Source organism: Vombatus ursinus, unplaced genomic scaffold, assembly GCF_900497805.2.
Source record: "Vombatus ursinus unplaced genomic scaffold, bare-nosed wombat genome assembly UNPS02014830.1, whole genome shotgun sequence".
NCBI lineage: Eukaryota > Metazoa > Chordata > Mammalia > Diprotodontia > Vombatidae > Vombatus > Vombatus ursinus.
In genome coordinates, this window is record NW_020954608.1 from 38,948,558 (window position 1) to 38,967,217 (window position 18,660).

General features: G+C 36.7%; 1 protein-coding gene across 1 annotated transcript in view; it reads left to right on the plus strand.

Annotated features, from left to right (window-relative positions):
• The window catches only part of ITPR2 (inositol 1,4,5-trisphosphate receptor type 2), a 507,541-nt gene that overhangs the window by 427,040 nt on the left and 61,841 nt on the right, over positions 1-18,660 (plus strand). Inside the window, exon 52 of the mRNA XM_027838537.1 lies at positions 10,142-10,234. Within this exon, the coding sequence (XP_027694338.1) occupies positions 10,142-10,234 (93 nt within the window). The remainder of the gene's footprint in view (positions 1-10,141; positions 10,235-18,660) is intronic.

Genomic DNA, 18,660 nt, shown 5'->3' on the forward strand with positions numbered 1-18,660 from the left:
GGGGAGAGACAAGAGACACCAAGACTAGTTGGGGGGGCGGCTATTACAATAATAGAGTAAATAAGTGATGAAAACCTGAAATATTGTGGTAGCTGTGTGCTGTGTGAGTGTACAGAATAAATCAGATTCAAGAGAGGCCGGGGAAGTAGAAATGGCAAGGTTTGGTAACTAATTGGATATGTAGGGTAGAGGAGAGTGAGGAGCTGATGGAAATGCCATGGTTATGAATGTGGAGGTCTAGAAGGAAAATGGTTCCTTCAACAGAAATAGAGATATTAGGAAAAGATAATTAAGTTTTGGATGTGAAGTTGAGGTATTTCTGGGCCATCAAGTTTGAACATGTCTAAAAGGCAATTGGTAATGTGGAACTGAAGCTCTGGTGAAAGACTGAGGATGAATACGTAGATTCATGAATCATCTGCATAGAAATAATTAAGCTGTTAAGGAGCTGTTGAGATTACTAAGAGACAGTGTTGAAAGAGAAGACAGGAGGGTCTAGGATAGACCTTGAGAAACTTCCATATTTAGGAGATATGATATGGATAATGAGTGAGCAAAGGAGATTGAGAAGGAGCAGTAAGATAGATAGGAAGAAAACCAGAAGAGAGTAGTGTCATGAAAAAGCAGAAAGGAAAGAATACCCACAAGAAGAGGGCGGTCAACAATGTCTGATGAATTAAAGAGGTAGAGAAGGATGAGGCTTGAGGAAAAAAAAACATCAGTAATTCAAGAATCGTTATTAATTTTGGAGAGAATTGAATGATTAAGTCAGAAGCCAGACTACAAAGGGTTGAGGAGTGAGGAAGAGGAGAAGCAAAAAAGGCTGTGAGTGTGGACAGCTTTTTCAAGGAGTTTGCTTGAGAAAGATAGGAGAGATAGAAGGTGATCATGTGAAGGCAGGGTAGGATCTAGTGAAGCTAGGGTTTTTAAGGACAAAGTAGACTTGGCATATTTAAAATAGATATGAAAAGGTCGAGGATTTAAGAGAGTAGAAGATTGAGGATGAATTCTGTTGAAGAAGACAGAAAGGGGTGGGATCAAGTAGACATGTAGAAGGGCTGGTCTTGATAAGGGGAAGTGAGTGTAGATGATAAAGGAGTTTTGAGATGAAAAGTATGAGAAGAGGGATCTCATGTTGAATGACTTCAATTTTCTCAGTTAAAATAAAAAGGTCCTCAGCTAGGAAGGGAAGTGGTGGTTAAAAGGAATGGGAATGTGGGGGACTTGAGGAAGGAAGAGAAGGTTTGGAATAGCTTCTGTGGGGAATGAAATAGAGAATCAATTAGAGAAGGATAGACTGCCTTGCAACAATGTAGGCATAGTTGAGGTCAGGTGATATTAATTTGTAATGTTACCAGTCAACACAGTCGAGAGATTCCTGCAGCTCCATTCTTCATCTTGTAAATAGGAACAAAGAAGGCACATGATGGGAGTAAGCCAGGGCTAGGGTTTGGAAAGAGATGGACAGCAATAGAACAAAGAGGCATGGACATTTTATTTAAAATATTTGAACACTATCATGCATAATTTAGTTTGTTCAAATAACTGGATAGAATATGGTTAGAAAGGAAGGAAAATACTTCTGGATCACGTGAGCAACAAGATGGAAGACTAGATATTTTCACTGATCTAAAATGTCTCCAAAACATAAATTATGCACCAAAGATAAAGCAACTCTAGCTATCTCCATGGTCTAGGACACCAAGTATAGAAAAGGTTAAAAAATAACACAAAAAACCATAAACTGAAGCTCACTGATCCTAAGTTCTCTCAGCTCCTCTCCCCTACCTCCTATGCTACTGCTGCCTGCAGTGAGATTGTACTTAGTAGACTCAAGGACCTTAGGGCTTGCAACAAAATTCCACCCCCCCCCCCACTCTTCTTAATGCCAGTGACCTAGCTCTAGGCTGCAGAAGTTTGCTCTGAGACAGCCAGTGCTCTTGACACCCTTTAAAAGCAAAAGCACACTGAGAGCCGTAGCTACAATGGCAGCAGACAGCCCTGCAGCACTAGTGCTGCAAAGCCCCAACCTACTTGGGCCAGGGCAGACAATTCTATAAGCACCAGTGTGGCAGTTCAGAGAACTGCCATTGCCAGGTCTGAAAACTGAAGAACAAAGGAAGGGGGGCAGGATACCAGGTCAGGATACTATGTGTTAGGGAGCATTCCACTAAGCCTGAGGGAAAGAGGTCAACATCCATCTGGGGTCAGTTCTGTCCACCTAAAAGTAATTTGGGACAGAGATCTTGGCTGGTGAAATCTAAATTGCCCAGCGTGGGAGGAAGATGAGATTCTTTGAGATCCAACCCCCAAGGAAACCACAAGCAGAGGGGACAGAATCAGAAAATATGCAATAGGAGAAAATCCAATAGGCCACTGATGGACTTAGTCATCTGGAAAGCTCTTCAGGTTCAGAATGAAAAGACTGTGATTCCCCTTGGTCTGGGATTCCTGACCTGGTTATTCTAGGTTTGAGACTGGCCTGGGGGCTAAAATTGAGACCCAACACCTTCCTCCCCAACCCCCCCCATCCCCACATATACTCTGCTCCCTCATCAGGACAAGTCAAACAGCTGCTGTGTGCTTCTGTACTTCCTTGCTCAGTGTACATCCTAGGGCTTCCAATGGTTGCTTACCTTGGAAAGCCACCCTTATGTATTAGTCCCCTCCTCTTTCCACCCAGAATCTGTGATCTAGCACTAGGTGGTGAACAACAACTTCCAAGTGGCATCTGTTCTTGCTCCCTACACAAGATCAGGTCCCTCTGCTGCTCACTCTTGGCTGGCCACATGGGAAACCTAGAAAGTTTGATAGGAAGAGGGGTTTCTCAGAAGTACTTGTGCTTCAGGCCATCTTCTGCATTGATCCTCCAGCCAGGATATTAGGTCAAGAACTTGATCATCAGTTCATGTCTGGCCAATGTTTAGACTATCAAGAAGTGAATGTAAGACTCAGAGAATCATAGAATTTTAGAATTAAAAAGGCAAACAGGCATCCTCCATTGGCCAGACCTCTATGTGCCTCAGCACAGCCCCAGACAAACAGGTATCTCCCAGTGTTCAGACCTCCACCTGCTTCAGTGTAGCCCCAGGGAAATGCAGAGACACCCCACTGGGCCTCAGCACATGCCAGACACCACCACTAGGACTCCAGCTCAGCACTAGGTAAGCTGACAAACCCCTACAGCCTTCAGCAGTGCCAGCCACCCCTCACCATATCCCCTCAGCACAGCACCAGACATGACGGTCCACCAGGGGCCTCAGGACAACATTAGTGCAGCAACAGGTAAACAGGCAGAGCTTTCTTCCACTGGCACAAGAAGCCTGAGACAGTGCCCCTTCCACTCCAGAAGCAGAACTCAAATTTAAAAGAAAGTAAAAAGGCCAAAAACAAAAAGATGAGCAAAAAGCAACAAAAAAAGAACCTGACTATAGAAAGTTATTATGATGACAGGGAAGACCAAGACACAAATTCAGAAGAGGACAACAATGTCAAAACACCTACGGGCAAAACCCCAAAGAAAAATGGAAGTAGGGGGCAGCTAGGTGGCGCAGTGGATAGATCACTGGCCCTGGATTCAGGAGGACCTGAGTTCAAGTCCGGTCTCAGACCAAACACTTGATACTTACTAGCTGTGTGACCCTGGGCAAGTCACTTAATCCCAATTGCCTAAAAAAAAAAAAAAAAGAAAAACGGGAAGTAGTCTCAAGCAGAAAGAACTCATGGGAGAGCTCAAAAAGAAGCTTAAAAATCATGTAAGAGAGGTAGAAGAAAAAATGGGAAAAGAAATGAGAGTGATGCAAGAGAATTATGGAAAAGAGTCAAAGCCTGCAAAACTGCTTAAAAAGTAGTATTGGCCAAATGGAAAAGGAGATACAAAAATCCACTGAAGAAAACTCCTTAAAGAGTATAATTGGCCAAATGGAAAAGAAAGTACAAAAGCTAACTGAGGAAAATAACACCTTAAAAGTTAGAATTGGGCAAGGGGAAACTAATTATTCTATGAGACATCAAGAATCAATCAAACAAATTCAAAAGAGTGAAAAAATGGAAGAAAATGTAAAATACCTCATGGGGAAAAAACAACTGACCTAGAAAACAGATCCAGGAGTGACAATATCAGAATCATTGAACTACCTGAAAGCCATAATCAAAAGGAAAATCTGGACAGAAACTTTGAAGAAATTATCAAGGAAAACTGCCCTGATGTCCTAGAACCAGAGGGCAAAATAGGCATTGAAAGAACCCACCAATTACCTCAGGAAAGAGATCCCCCAAAAAACCTCTAAGGAACATTATAGCCAAATTACAGAACTACCAAGGCAAAGAAAAATTACTGCAAGTAACTAGAAAAAAACAATTCAAATATCTGGGTGCCACAATCAGGATTACATAAGACTTGGCAGCTGCAACATTAAAGGATCAGAGATCATGGAATGTGATATTCCAGGAAACAAAGGAGCTAAGACTATAACCAAGAATCACCTACCTGGTGAAATTACCTCCAAGGGGAAAAAATGGTCATTCAATGAAATCGAAGGTTTTCAAGCTTTCATAAGGAGAAGACCAGAATTGAACAAAAAAATTTGATCTCCAATATCAAGTCCTAAGAGAAGGTTAAAAAGGTAAAAAGGGGAAAGAAAACATAAGGGATTCAATGAAGTTGAACTGGTTATATCCCTAAATGGGAAGATGATATTTGTAATTCTTAAAAATTATACCACTAATAGTACAACTAGAAGGAATATACATAGACAGAGGGTATGAGTATAAGGTGATTTGAGGGAATGATATGAAAATAATTAAGGGATGAGAAAGAGGAGCATGCTGGGTGAAGAGGGAAGGGAGAGGTATAATGGGGTAAATTATTTCACATGAAGGAGTACAAAAAAGTGTAGGGAAAAATGGGAGGGTGAGTAATGAGTATTGCTTGAACCTTATTCTCATCACTTTGGGCTCAAAGAGGGAATAATATACACTATCAGTTGAATATAGAAATCTATCTTACTCAACAGGAAAGTAGGAGGGGAGAAGATTAAGTAAAGGTGGGGAGAGGAGTGAGAATTGACAGAAGAGAGGGCAGACCAGGGGAGGTATAGACAGAAGCAAAACACTGGTGAGGAGGGAAATGATGAGAGGAGAAAGAGGACAAGCAGGAGGGAAAATAGGGTGGAGGGAAATACACAGTTTGTAATCATAACTGTGAATTTGAATTAGATGAAATCTCCTATAAAAAAACCAAAATCCTATAATATGTTGTTTACAAGAAGTACACTTGAAGCAGAGACACATACACAGAGCAAAGGTAAAGGGCTGCAGCAGAATCTATTATGCTTCAGCTGAAGTAAAAAAAAAAACAAAAAACAAACCAGGGGTATCAATCCTGATCTCCGACAAAGCAAAAGCAAAAATAGACCTAATTAAAAGAGATAAGGAAGGAAAATACATCTTGTTAAAAGGTACCATAAGCAATGAAGCAATATCAATACTAAACATATTTGCACTAAGTGATATAGCATCCAAATTCTTTTTTTTTTTTCAGTTTATGTAAAATTTATTTGACCAAAAACTAGAAAAAGGTGATACTATTACATAGAATACTTTTGGCAAAGATCTAAATGAAAAGCACTGGTTTCATTCAGCTTCACATTTCCTAGTGTGTTTCTGGGTAGTGTGATGCTTAATGAATAGGAATGAGGACTGGGATTATATGCTAGAAGCAGGGTAGTTTTTAATCACAACTGTAGACTTAAGTCTTCGTATCGGTTCCACACTGCTTTGGAACAAGGAATGTTTTAGCAGTGGGCTGTACACAAGGAAACTGTTTAGCAACAATAAATAGGCACTGTCTATTCGAATTTCTGAATCCAGTTAAATCAGGATGTTTTTGGTCTGTATTAAAGTTGGTCCCAAAAATAGGGATTAAAATCCCTCTAAAATAGAACAATCTTCCATTTGCCACACTATGGCAGTCTAAAATAAAATTAAGACAATTTGAATTTTATTTCTCCTTTAGTGACAGTGAGGCACCTTTAGTCTTGTATTTTTAGCCAACAGATTCATGGACAGAAAGTGGCATGGAAAAGGGCTGATGGGAAGCACTACTTTGCTACACCCATCAGAGAGATAGGCTGCCATATGAATTTTCACTGAATTGCTGGATGACTGTTACTGATGCTCAGCCATACAGAAATCAGGGAACAGAACAAACATCATTCCTTATTTCGAATGAGACTTTTTTCAGTTAGAATCCAAATTCTTAAAGGAGAAGTTAAGTAAATTACATGTTCAGTACCAAACAAGAGATAGAGAACATTATGAAATGTAAAATAGATAATTTTGATAATATTAAATTAAAAAGCTTTTGCACAAACAAAACCAATACAACCAAGATTAGAAGGAAAGCAGAAAGCTGGTAAACAATATTTATAGCAAGTGTCTCTGATAAAGGCCTCATTCTCAAAGTTATAGAGGACTGAGTCGAATTTACAAGAATACAAGCCATTTCCCAATTTATAAATAGTCCAAAGGATATGAACAGGCAGTTTTCAGATGAAGAAATCAAAGCTTTCTATAGGCATATGAAAAAGTGCTCTAAATTACTTTTGATTAGAGAAATGCAAATAAAAACAACTCTGAGGTAACACCTCACAACTATCAGATTGGCTAATATGACAGAAAAGGAAAATGATAAATGCTGGAGAAGATGTGGGGAAATTGGGACACTAATAAACAGTTGGTGGAATTGTAAACTGATACAACCATTCTGGAGAGCAATTTAGAACTATGCCCGAAGGGCAACCAAACTTTGATCCAGCAATACCACTACTAGGTCTATATCCAAAAGAAATCATAGAAAAGGGAAAAGGACCTACATGTGCAAAAATATTTATAACAGCCCTATTCATGGTAGCAAAATATTGGAAATTGAGGGGATACCCATCAATGGGGGAATCATTGAATGAGCTATGCTACTTGAATGTAATAGAATACTATTGTACAGTAAGAAATGATGAACAGGCAGATTTCAGAAAAACCTTAAAAGACTTGTAAGAATTTATGCAAAGTGAAATGAGCAGAATCAGGAAAACATTGTACACAGTATCAACAACAATGTGTGATGATCAACTATGAGAGACTCAGCTCTTCCCAGCAACACAATGATCCAAGAGAAGTACAAAGGATTCAGGAAGGAAAATGCTATCACATCCAAATAAAGAACTGATGGCCTCTGAATGCAGATCGAAGCATGCACTTTATTTTTTTTGCTTTATTCTTTTTTTTGTGTTTTTTTTCCCTTTTGATCTATTTCTTCTTTCACAACCATGACTAATATGGAAATGTTTTACATGACAGCACATGCATAACCTATATCAAATTGCCTACCATTTTAGGAAGAGGATAGAGAAGGGAGAGAGAAAAATTTGGAACTCAAAATCTTGTAAAAATGAATGCTAAAAATTGTCTTGATATGTAATTGGGGAAAAATACTATTAAAAAGGAAAAAAAATGCTTCTTTGATGGGACTGGAAGCTACTCAGTTATCTTCAAGGGTAAGCTCCTCCTTGCCTGAACTTTTATGCCAGTGCCCTAAGTTTCTTTTTTGAAACCCTTGCCCTCCTCCAATCTTTCCTGCCTATTATTCTGGGCACAAAAATTATTATTTCTTTACGTATAGATGGGAAAAACCCTGCTTTGACAGTAACTCACATGAAGAAAGACTTAATAATACTAGTTGCCTTCACACTTCTTATGACTCAACATGATTATCAAAGTAGTGAAAATTAGATGTTAGGCTGCATTATTACACATATGTTTTAGAGGAAAAAGCAGTCCAACTGTACTCTTTAGTGATCAGTTTGTATCTGGACTATTTTGCTTAGTTCTAATCATTGCATTTTAAAAGAAACTTTGACGAACTGGAGCATAGAGCAGTGACCAGGGTTTTTAGAACTGTTATCATGTAAAGGATAATTGAAGTTGGTGAACCTGGAGAATAGGGGATTTAAAAGTTATATGAAGTATTTGAAGGACTGGTTTTCATGTGGGCAAGTACATAGATTTGTTCTCTAGAAGGCAGAATTAGGACTGATGTGAAAGTTATTAAGGAGGTAGATTTTGGATCAAAGTAAGGAAGACATAACCTAGATTTAGAGATGAATGCCATTAAACTTTTAAAGAATAATTAATGATATATTCCACAAGGCAGCTAGGTGGCTCAGTGGATAGAGCACCAAGTCTGAAGTCAGGAAGACCCCTCTTCCTGAGTTCAAATCCAGCCCCTGACACTTACTAGCTATGTGGCCCTGGGCAAGTCACTTAAACCTGTTTGCCTCAGTTTCCCCATCTATTAAATGAACTGAATAAGTAAATGGCAAACCACTCTAGGATCTTTGCCAAGAAAACCCCAAATGAGATCATGAAGAAATGGACATGATTGAAATGATTCAACAACAACAATTATAAAAACATTCTTTTTAAAGAAATAAAGAATAACTTAATAGCCTATATCAGATTGTGTGCCATCTTGGGGAGGGTGGGGAGGAAGAAGGAGAAAAAATTTAAACTCAAAAGCATATGGAAGTGATTGTTGATAAATCAAAATAAATTAATAAGAAAATCAATGTTTATTGAATGACCAGAGGGGAAAAAAAGAATAACTTAAATAATTGGTTGGGTATTCATTACTCATGGATGGCCCATGCAATTATACTGAAAATTATGATATTACTCAAATTAATTTATAGATTTAATATTACTGTAATCAATCATTAACATGTTTTATAGAATTGGATAAAATAACAAAATTCATTTAGAGCAGGTATAATGGGAGGAGACAGCGTATAAATAAATAGATGTATGTGTATATATATATTTTATATATATATATATATATGTAGAGAGACAGAGAGAGAGAGAGACCATATGCCAATGCATGATATATGTGCATTTATGTGTATATGTTTGTGTGTAATACCCAAAGCTAGTATCACTTGCAATGAGAAAATGCTAAAAACCTTCCCAATAAATACAGAGGTAAAGATCTCCCCCTCCCCTTTCCCACTATTATTTGATATAGTTTTCAAAATGAAAGTGATAGAATGAGATTAGTGAAATGAATTAGAAGCATGAACATAAATTAAGAGACAAAATTCATCCCTATTTACTGACTTTACAATTTCCTATGTCTAGATCCTATATATAACAACATATATTATACGCACACACACACACACATATACACATATGTACATTCCAAGTAAATGGATAGTAAACTTAGAGTAGAGGGCTCTAGCAGCTAGGAGGACTCAGATAGGCCTCCTGCAGAAGGTATCATTGGCTGAGTTTTGAAGGAAGCTAGAGGTTTTGAGAGGCAGAGGTGAGGAAAGAGAGTATTCCAGGTACGATAGACAGCTGAAGCAAAGGTAGGAACATGGGCAATGGAGCTTCATGTGGGAGGAACAATAAGCAAGCCAGTTTAGCTTGATGGTAGAGTATATGAAGAAGAGTAAACTATAAGAAGATTAGAAAAGTAGGAAGGGGCCATGCTATGAAGAACTTAAATGCTAAAGAAAGCACTTTATTTTTGATCATGGAGGTAATTGGGATCCACTAGAAGTTAGTGTTCTTAGCACAGTACCTGGAACACAGTAAGTGCTTACTAAATGCTTTTTGACTAATTGAGTCATTACACCTATACTTTAGGAAAATTACTTCAACAGCTATGTTGGAAAATGGATTGAAATGGAAAGAGACTTGAAGCAATGAAAACAATTAGAAAGCTTTTACAGTAGTCCAAATGAGATGTGATGAATGCCTGAACTGGGGCGGGGGACTGTGAGAGTGGAGAAAAGAGGACTAAGGGAAAGATGTTTGAGGATAGAAATGACAAGACTTATCAACTTGTCGTATATGTGAGATGAGATCAGTGAGAGTAAGGAGTTGAGAATGACTCTGAGAATGATCTAGATAATCAGAAGAATAACAGTGCTCTCAAAAGTAATAGTGAGGTTCAGAAGAGTGATAAGTTTGGGGGAAAAGAGGATGAGATCTGTTCTAGATATACACCAATATAATACATATATGTTAGATATCATTTGTCACTTTTGTCTCTATACCATTTTGTTTTCTATTATGATAGGTAGTACTGAAGTTCCTACAATGACCCTAACTTCGATCATGGGAGCATGTACTAAGGAGAATTGCTCACCCACAATACCAATTTCAAATACAGGTTAGTAGAAGGGAGGACTGGTACAACAAAAGAACTTGATATTTCTGAATTTGTATTTACATGATGAATATTATTAACTCTTATAGAGTGATAGTACAGCCATTTTATGATGTGTTAAAGTGGAGGAAATGAGGAGAAGAGACATGAAAGAGTCAGATTTTAAACCTTCCTCCAGCAAATGGAGGACTGTCAGGAAGGAAAAAGGCTAGATTCTTCTCTCTTGGCCCCAAAGGGAAAAGGTAGCAGTTTTTTAAAAGTAGCAGCTGATCAAATGGTTGTTATTGGTTAGCTTACAAAAGTTGATTTAACCAATAATTTACTTGAGACAGCTTTTCCAATTTTATCAAGTAGGTGCTAATAGATGTTTAGGTATACAAGGGATACTTCTACAGCTAAGAAAACAAAAAAAAAATGGGTGACTTTGGGCATTTCATGGCAAGATTTAGGGTAAAGACTGAGGGCTAAGGCATTTAGCCAACCCTCTTTTCCATTCAAGTTTTTGACTTTGACTGAGTCTAAATTTTACAGAACAAATTCTTTTATTAAGGGGATTTGTTCTGTGAAGTTTGGATTCACTCAAAGGGCTGTACTTGAGAACCTAGAGGGCCATGCATGGCTTCAAGGCCGCAGGTTTCCCCTCTTTGGATATTTGAAATCTAGCCCACTTAACCACTTACTATGTAACCATCAAGAAAGTTAATATCCCTAAGGCTCAATGGACTAATTTGTAAAATGGATATAATACCTACTTTGTTTATGTATTGTGGTGATCAAATTAGACAATTTATCTGAGACTGCTTTGTAAACTATAAGGTGTTAGACAAATGTAAGATGTTATTATCATTATTTATTTAGCAAAATTTGAAATACCCTCTTGCTCTAATAATTAGAAATGTACAGAGACCAGGGTTATTAGGTATCAGAAACAAGCAATGGGATCTCACACAGGAATAGCATCGGAAACTACAACTTTACTAATAGCTATATGTACACCTGGCTGGTGGAGCAGAACAGTTCAGCTGATTCCCAGTGCTCCTACACTGAAAGTAGGATGCATTCCTGTGCATATTTACTTAGTCTTATAGTTTCAGCTGGTGCAGAATTGATTGAAATGCATAGTTTTGTTGCCAACATGGGTCAACAGCAGCCGCAACAACCATTATAGCTTGCCATTCCCTCCTGTCTCACTTGTGTCATAATGATAAGCCATTCTATTGGAAAACAGATGTGTGATTTTGGACACATCATTTAATCCTTCCAAGCCTCAGTTTTCTCATCTCTGGGTTAAATTACATGTTATATATCAGACTGTTAAAATGGATATTGTGCTCTCAGGTCAGCTCAGAAAAGCTATAATAACCATATAGTACAGTACTCAGAGCTTTATAGAACTTAATTGCCCATTTTTCTCTGGAAAAAAATGTAATACAAGTAACAAATAGGAATATCAGAAACAGATCCCTTCCCCTACTCTGGGTCATTTCATATCCTAGTGGATGAAGCACACACATCTTACTCCCCCAATGAAGAAGGCTTCCAAGGTAAGTAATCCAGAGTCTTCAAAAGGACAGATGCTCTGGCAAGAGAAACAGGAGAATGAGAACATTGACTTTCCTATGACATTTCAAACAGCTGGGGTAGGGATTTAAGAATTTGAACTGGTGACTGGTTGTTTAGGGGATCACTTTACTCTTGTGTTCATTTTGGTGTTTAATTCAGTGTCAATAAAATTCACTTTAATGGAAACATAAATAGATGGACCTAATTTGTTAGTTTTTGCCATCTGTAGTATCTGTCGTTGGTTTAAAAGCACAATGAAAGCTAAAGTCTTTTGCAAAACATCTCACCGTACGTGAGAAATGTCTTTACATAAGATCAGTATTAAAATTTAATTTACAAACCCTAGTGAGCAAGTGTGAAGGCCCTAGTTTGATATTTTGTAGACAGAAGGACCATATCACAGAATCACTACACACACACACACACACACACACACACACACACACACACACAAAGGCATAAATAATCAGGCTCTCTGAAAAAAGTCCCAAACTTATACCGATATGCTCAGCTATCAGGTCCTAAGAATGATCTCTGTGAGTTAAAGTTAAGCTTATGGTCAGAAAATTTGCACTGTAGTCAACAACCATCTGTGAAGTAAACTTGAATTTGATGTCTTTTGCTATTGTTCATTCTTTCTTCTTGGCTACAAAAGAAAAATTAAAAAAAATTTTCCTGGAAAAAGAACAAAGTCTACTTCTGAGGAAGTTTTCAAAGTTTTGTTGTGGAAGAATTGGCCATCAGCAAGATAATTTTCAGCTAGAAAACAAATCGGGTATAAGGGAAAAGGGAACACAAAAATACATTAATGTTTAAGTGTTTTGCTTTGATAGAAAAGATTGAAAAAAAAATCTAAGATTAACACCATTATTCACTTTGATTTCCTACCAGGTGTCCAGTGATTTCCTTTTCTTGTGGTTACAAATGATTTGAATCAATTCTATAATGAATTGCTTCTAACGAAAGTTTTAGACTGCCAAAGAAGGGATTTACAATTCCATTCATGCTGTTATAGTATGTTAATGACAATTGTTGTTTTCCAAGCTTCTCTAAAATCTGACTATGTTAGCTAATCATATACTCATGGGATTGGTCTTTACTAAATGCCATTATTTTTGGTGACCAGTGTTTAAGTTTCCTAGAAGCCCTAGATTAGGGAAAAAGGTCTAGGATCTCCCCAAAAGGGAATGGAAAATTACTAGGACATCTATTTCTTTGAAATGAAAGAAATATTTAACACAAGAGGCTCACACACTTATATTTAACAAAGACTTAAAGAAGCAGGAATATGATGTATAACTACTGTTATACTTTCCCAGGATCTTAATATTTAAGATATCATAATGTGAAGTATTTTAGGAGGCTGCTGAAGAAGCATTTCATTGTCACCTTGGCTGTGCACTGTTCAAACTCATCCCACCAGGTTCATGTATTCTGGTAGGCCAGTCCAGCGGTTGGGCTCCTGCCAGTGATCATCTTCTCTAAGTACTGGAGTAGTTGCTAGGGGCTCATTCCAAAGCACAAATGGCACAAGATCTCCTGGATACATCAATCTCAGGATAGTCTCATATGCTTAAACAAACATCAATTTTACTAGCTGTATAATTTATTAATGGTAATAAAGAATGCACAAATAGAAATTAATATTTCAACAATCTATCAGTTGTGAGAAAATCTACAATCAAAATCACAACAAACAATTGGCTACAGTGGTAGACTCCTCTAAAACACAGTTCAACAATTCAAGTCTTTCTGGGTAACAATTTAAAGTCTCAAGAATTCTCATGATGACTTCTGCATAGACTATCTTCTACGCAAATAAGAATTAAACTCAATTCTCTTATGTTGTGTCTCTAGACTTTTTCAAAGATCACAGTAAATTTCAGTAGTCTCTGACAAACTCATTCTTCAATGGCAGTTAGCTGTGCAAGTCTCTTTAGGAAAGAATTTATGTTAGACTCCTCTAAAACACAGTTCAACAATTCAAGTTTTTCAGGGCAACATGTTAAAGTCTCAAGAATTCTCCTCATGATGACTGCTTCACCGATATCAGCAAATTCTCACCCATTAAGGTTCTGTTATCTCTCTTTTAAAGATACATTAACAGTAACCAAGGTTTTTTCTGAGGAGGTGGAGGCTGTAGCACCTGCAGCAGTATTTTCCAAGTGTGCTGCTCTCCACTGCCTTCTTCCCTCTGCCTAAAAACATATTCAGGTTTCCCCAGTCCTAACAAAGCAAACAAAAAGAAAACCAAAAGCATATCAACTGTTTTCCTTCCTATCTTTTTTCCCTTTCAATTATGAAATTTTATTATTATTAATGATGGTGATAGTAGTTAGCATTAATATAGTGCTTTAAGGTTTGCAAAGCACATTAAAATATCTCACTTTATCCTCACAAATATCCTGGGAGGTAAGTGTAATTAATTGTCCGTATTATCCTCTGATGTCAGATTCGAACTTAAAAAGAGATTAGTTCTTGCCTCCTATTTTTCACCATTCCCTCACTCCTTAGTCCCCCTTATGATATCTTTTCTACTATAATATCATGGAAATTGTTTTATCAAAGATTATCAATGACATTTCTTTTGGTGAGGCAATTGGTGTTAAGTGCCTTGCCCAGGGTCACACAGCTAGTAAGTGTCAAGTGTCTGAGGCATCAATGACCTTTTTTTTTTAGGCAGTTGGAGTTAAGTGACTTGCCTAGGGTCACACACAGCTAGTAAGTGTCAAGTGTTTGGTCTGAGGCCGGTTTTGAAAGCAGGTCCTCCTGACTCTGAAGTCAGTGCTATATCTACTGTGCCACCTAGCTACCCCTATCAATGACTTTTTAATCAGCAAATACAGGGTCTTTTCTCAGTTCTCATCTTCTTTAATCTCTGTGTATTTAACAGGTTTGACCAACCCCTTCTTATTGGTCCCTTTGCCCTTGGTTTGCAGGGAGAGAGAGAGAGAGAGAGAGAGAGAAGTGAGGGCAATTTTCTTTAGCACTCTTGAAATTTTCTCACTCTGTGGTTGCTTAATTCTATGACTGGTATGTGGCCAACTGAGCTTTTTTTTTTATAATGGCTCATAGCTGCTCCTGAAATGCCAGATCCCTTTCTTTTTCATCCCCTTCTACATTATGTTTCATCCATACTGAGGCTATGGGACTGACTTCCATCTTGAGGGAACCTGAAGCATATAATCTGAGGACACTCCTAGTAGGTGGCAATGATGGCTGTGCTTTGTATATTTGTGTCATTGAATACTGGATGCCCTTTTGAACTGTAACTCAGTACCTTAGTTTACCAGGAATCCCATCCATGGGGATACTTCTTAGAGAACAGATCTTGAAAAACATCCATAACTTCTCATCCTATGCAACTCTTATTTATGTCCTTCTCTAAATCCTCCATAGGAGGATTTCTGGAGGCTTTCCTCTACATCTTTTGATGTTATATGGATACCAGTAGAGGATACAGGAAGTCTACTATTCCTTGTGTATACTACATGACCAAGCCACCTTCATATATTTATTGATACTATCTTTTATATGGCTTCTTTTGTGCAGTTCTCCACTGATATACTGTGGCATGTTTAAGCTCACTGCACATCTTTGTTGGTGCCCTTTTGGACAAACTTCAATTTTGTTTCCTTGAATATTGTGGTATTCCATGATTCACATCTGTATATCATCACAGGAAGAATATTTGTATTAAAAAGATGATTTTGTTTGTTTCAGGGAGATACTCAGGGTCATTAAGAGTACTACATAATTTCTCAAATTAATCAAGGTGTCTTTCTCGTTTTCAATTCTGGCCTCAGTTACCATTCATCTTCAATAACTTGCCAAGATATTTATATTGATGGTTCAGCAATATAGGCTCTTTATACTGTGTATCATAGTCTAAACAATAGGTATTCATATAATTTTCTTCCTTCATACTAAGATCAAACTCTTTTGAGTGATTTTGGTTCTCATTGAGGAGGTTTACAGTATTCAATCTCAAGCCAATCATCACAATGTCATACGTAAAAAAATAAGCATCAGGAGACTTTCACTAATAGTAAGATATACTTCTTCCATTTTTGATACTACACTGGACATTCTCCATGAGAGTGGCAATCATTTTTGTTGAGCATGTCTCCTTGTTTTATGCCTTGCTTGATGTTAATAATTAGAGAATTATCAAAGATTTTGTACCCTATCAAAGAATTTTATCAACTTAATTATTAAAGGGGAACATGATGGAGAAGATCCTTTATAGCAACATTATGTTTTACCAAATAAAAAGCTTTCTTAATAATTAAAAACAATGAGCACAGTGAGATTTTATATTCTCTGTATCTTTTAGTCAGTTGTTAGTCTGTAAAATGTTGTCTAATATATAAGTATCATTTTCAAATGAGTAACAGTTTTCTTCTAATTTTTCATAAAGGATGCCCTTGATGGACATATAAATAACTATCATCAAGATTATGTATGGACCTAGCAAAGATTTATTGCATCCAGCCTAGTAAAGTCCAAAGAGGCTCATTACTAGCAGTATGGATATTCAATGATGAAATCTTTAGCTATGGCAACCTAAGAAACAAAAGGAAAAAAAATTAAATGTCTCTGAATCTCATCTACCTCTTACCTTCTTGCAGTGGCAGTGTCAGAAAAGAGGACAGAGGATACTAAAAATCATGATTTTTATACACCATCTATGAACATTAAGTTATTAGGATTCTAAATATGGCATCCTTATCCAGTGACAAAAGAGTTCAATATACTGCTGGAAAAAGATCTATATAAATTTTGAGATAGTCACTATAAATAAAATTAGAATTTATAAGGATGTTGCTGCTAAGTAGCATTATAATTTACAGTTTCCCCTTGGAGACATAAATAAAGGAGTTGGAGTAGCTGGTTTCATCAAGTATATAAAGGCAAAAAGAAACACACTATCTGATAAACATTTATAAAAAGACTACCATGAAATGAATTCCTACTTATGTGCCAATTTTGTTTCAAAGAATTAAGGGGTAAAAAAATTCTACAGAGTATTTGATAAGAGCCTCCAAATTAAAAATGATATAATTTAATGCATAGTGACTTCAGTGCAAAAGTTGGAAGATTAAAAATATATGTTGGAAAACATGAGTAAGGAGTAAGGAAAAAAAAGAGGTCAAGGACTTCTAGACTGTACAAGAAGCCTCATGATTATATATCCTAAATACTTTGAGAAAAGTCGGGAAGAAATAGACATGTAAAGCACGAAATAACATCACAAATGAAATTTACTTGGGAAATTCACTAATTTTTAACTGATGAAAAACAATTGAATACTAATATGTGAGTCATTTCTGAATCAGTTATTTGTGTAATAAGATAAATAAATTGACTTGCTAGAACAAAGATCAAAATCAATACTATAGTGAAGAGCAAAAATGTAAATATAGTGAATAAAGTCAACTCCAGGCTGACCTATTTAAACTAGCTATTTATGCTAAACATGGGAAATGAATAAAGAAGACACGTCAACATCAGAAGTTTAATGGATAGAATCAATTGCAATAAGGAATCCAGAATCACAAAATCATAGAATTTTAGATTTGGAAGAGGTATAAATTGCCCTCTAGTCCAACTCATCTCCCAAAAAGGAATCCCTGCTACAGTACATTCAACAAATAGTCATCCAGCCTTTATTTGAATATCTCATCTAGTGAGAGGGAATCTACTACTTCCTAAGACAGTCTATTTTATTTGAACATCTGTAATTGTTAAGAAGCAACAATGAATGCTGTAATGAATAAGCTTAGCCCCAGAGAATAAATGAGAAAATACATCTCTTTTCTTCTTTTCACACTTATAAGTGTGAAATATTGCATATGCTTTAGATATGGTTGATGTGCTAGCTGATTTTGCAGAATTGTTATTTATTTATTTATTTCAAGGGATGATTCTGGGTAGGGGATAAAGAAAGGTTATATGTAGAAATATAGGTGAATATAAACAAAATATTTCAACAAAATATTTTTTTAAAAAGGATTTGATTTTCTAGAGCCAAACATCCCTTTAAAAGTTCCTCCAACAAAGTGTTCATATGTATATATGTATGTGTCTATGTTTTATATATTTGTGTATCAAAATCATTTAAGATCTCTTAAAGGATGGAACAAGAGAGGCAACTTTGTTACAATGACCCTCTAATTACTAATATCTGGTGAGACATAGAAACAAAGAGCAAGTTTTTTTTTTAAAGCATCTACTGTGTGCTTGGCATTGTGTTAGGCTCTGGGCACAGGTACAAAGAATGAAACAATCCATACTGGTAATGCTCACATTCTCTTGGAGGAGAAAATAGGTGCATATAAAATATATTCAGTATAAGTATAAAGTGAATGAATAAAAGTATATACAAAGGAATTAAATACAAGATGGTTTGGGAGGGCAGTCACCATCTGTTGGAGGGGATAAGAAACAGGGAGATGTATGCTGGATGTGTTTGCAGTTATCAATGAGGATGTTCATCAAAATCCAAATAGAAGTGATTCCCTATAGAAGGTGAAATCCTCCAAATGCTTCTATTTTGAAAATGGCATTTTGTTGAGTATTTAGTTGTAGAACATTGCTCAATATCTTAAATGAGAAACATAATCATTTGAAAGAGTTTGATATAATTCTACACATGAAAAACCGAGTGGATGAAAAGTGATCTAGATTATGATATGTAGTTGGATACATAGCCCCAAAAGAGGAACATCAATACATATTCTAGTAACGAACAATGAGATGAGTCTAGAATTGAAAATGAGGAGGATGCAGATAATATGGTGGTTTATGTGGAGCAGGGGTCGTTAACCTGTTTTGTGTCCGTGACCCCTTTGCAGTCTGGTGAA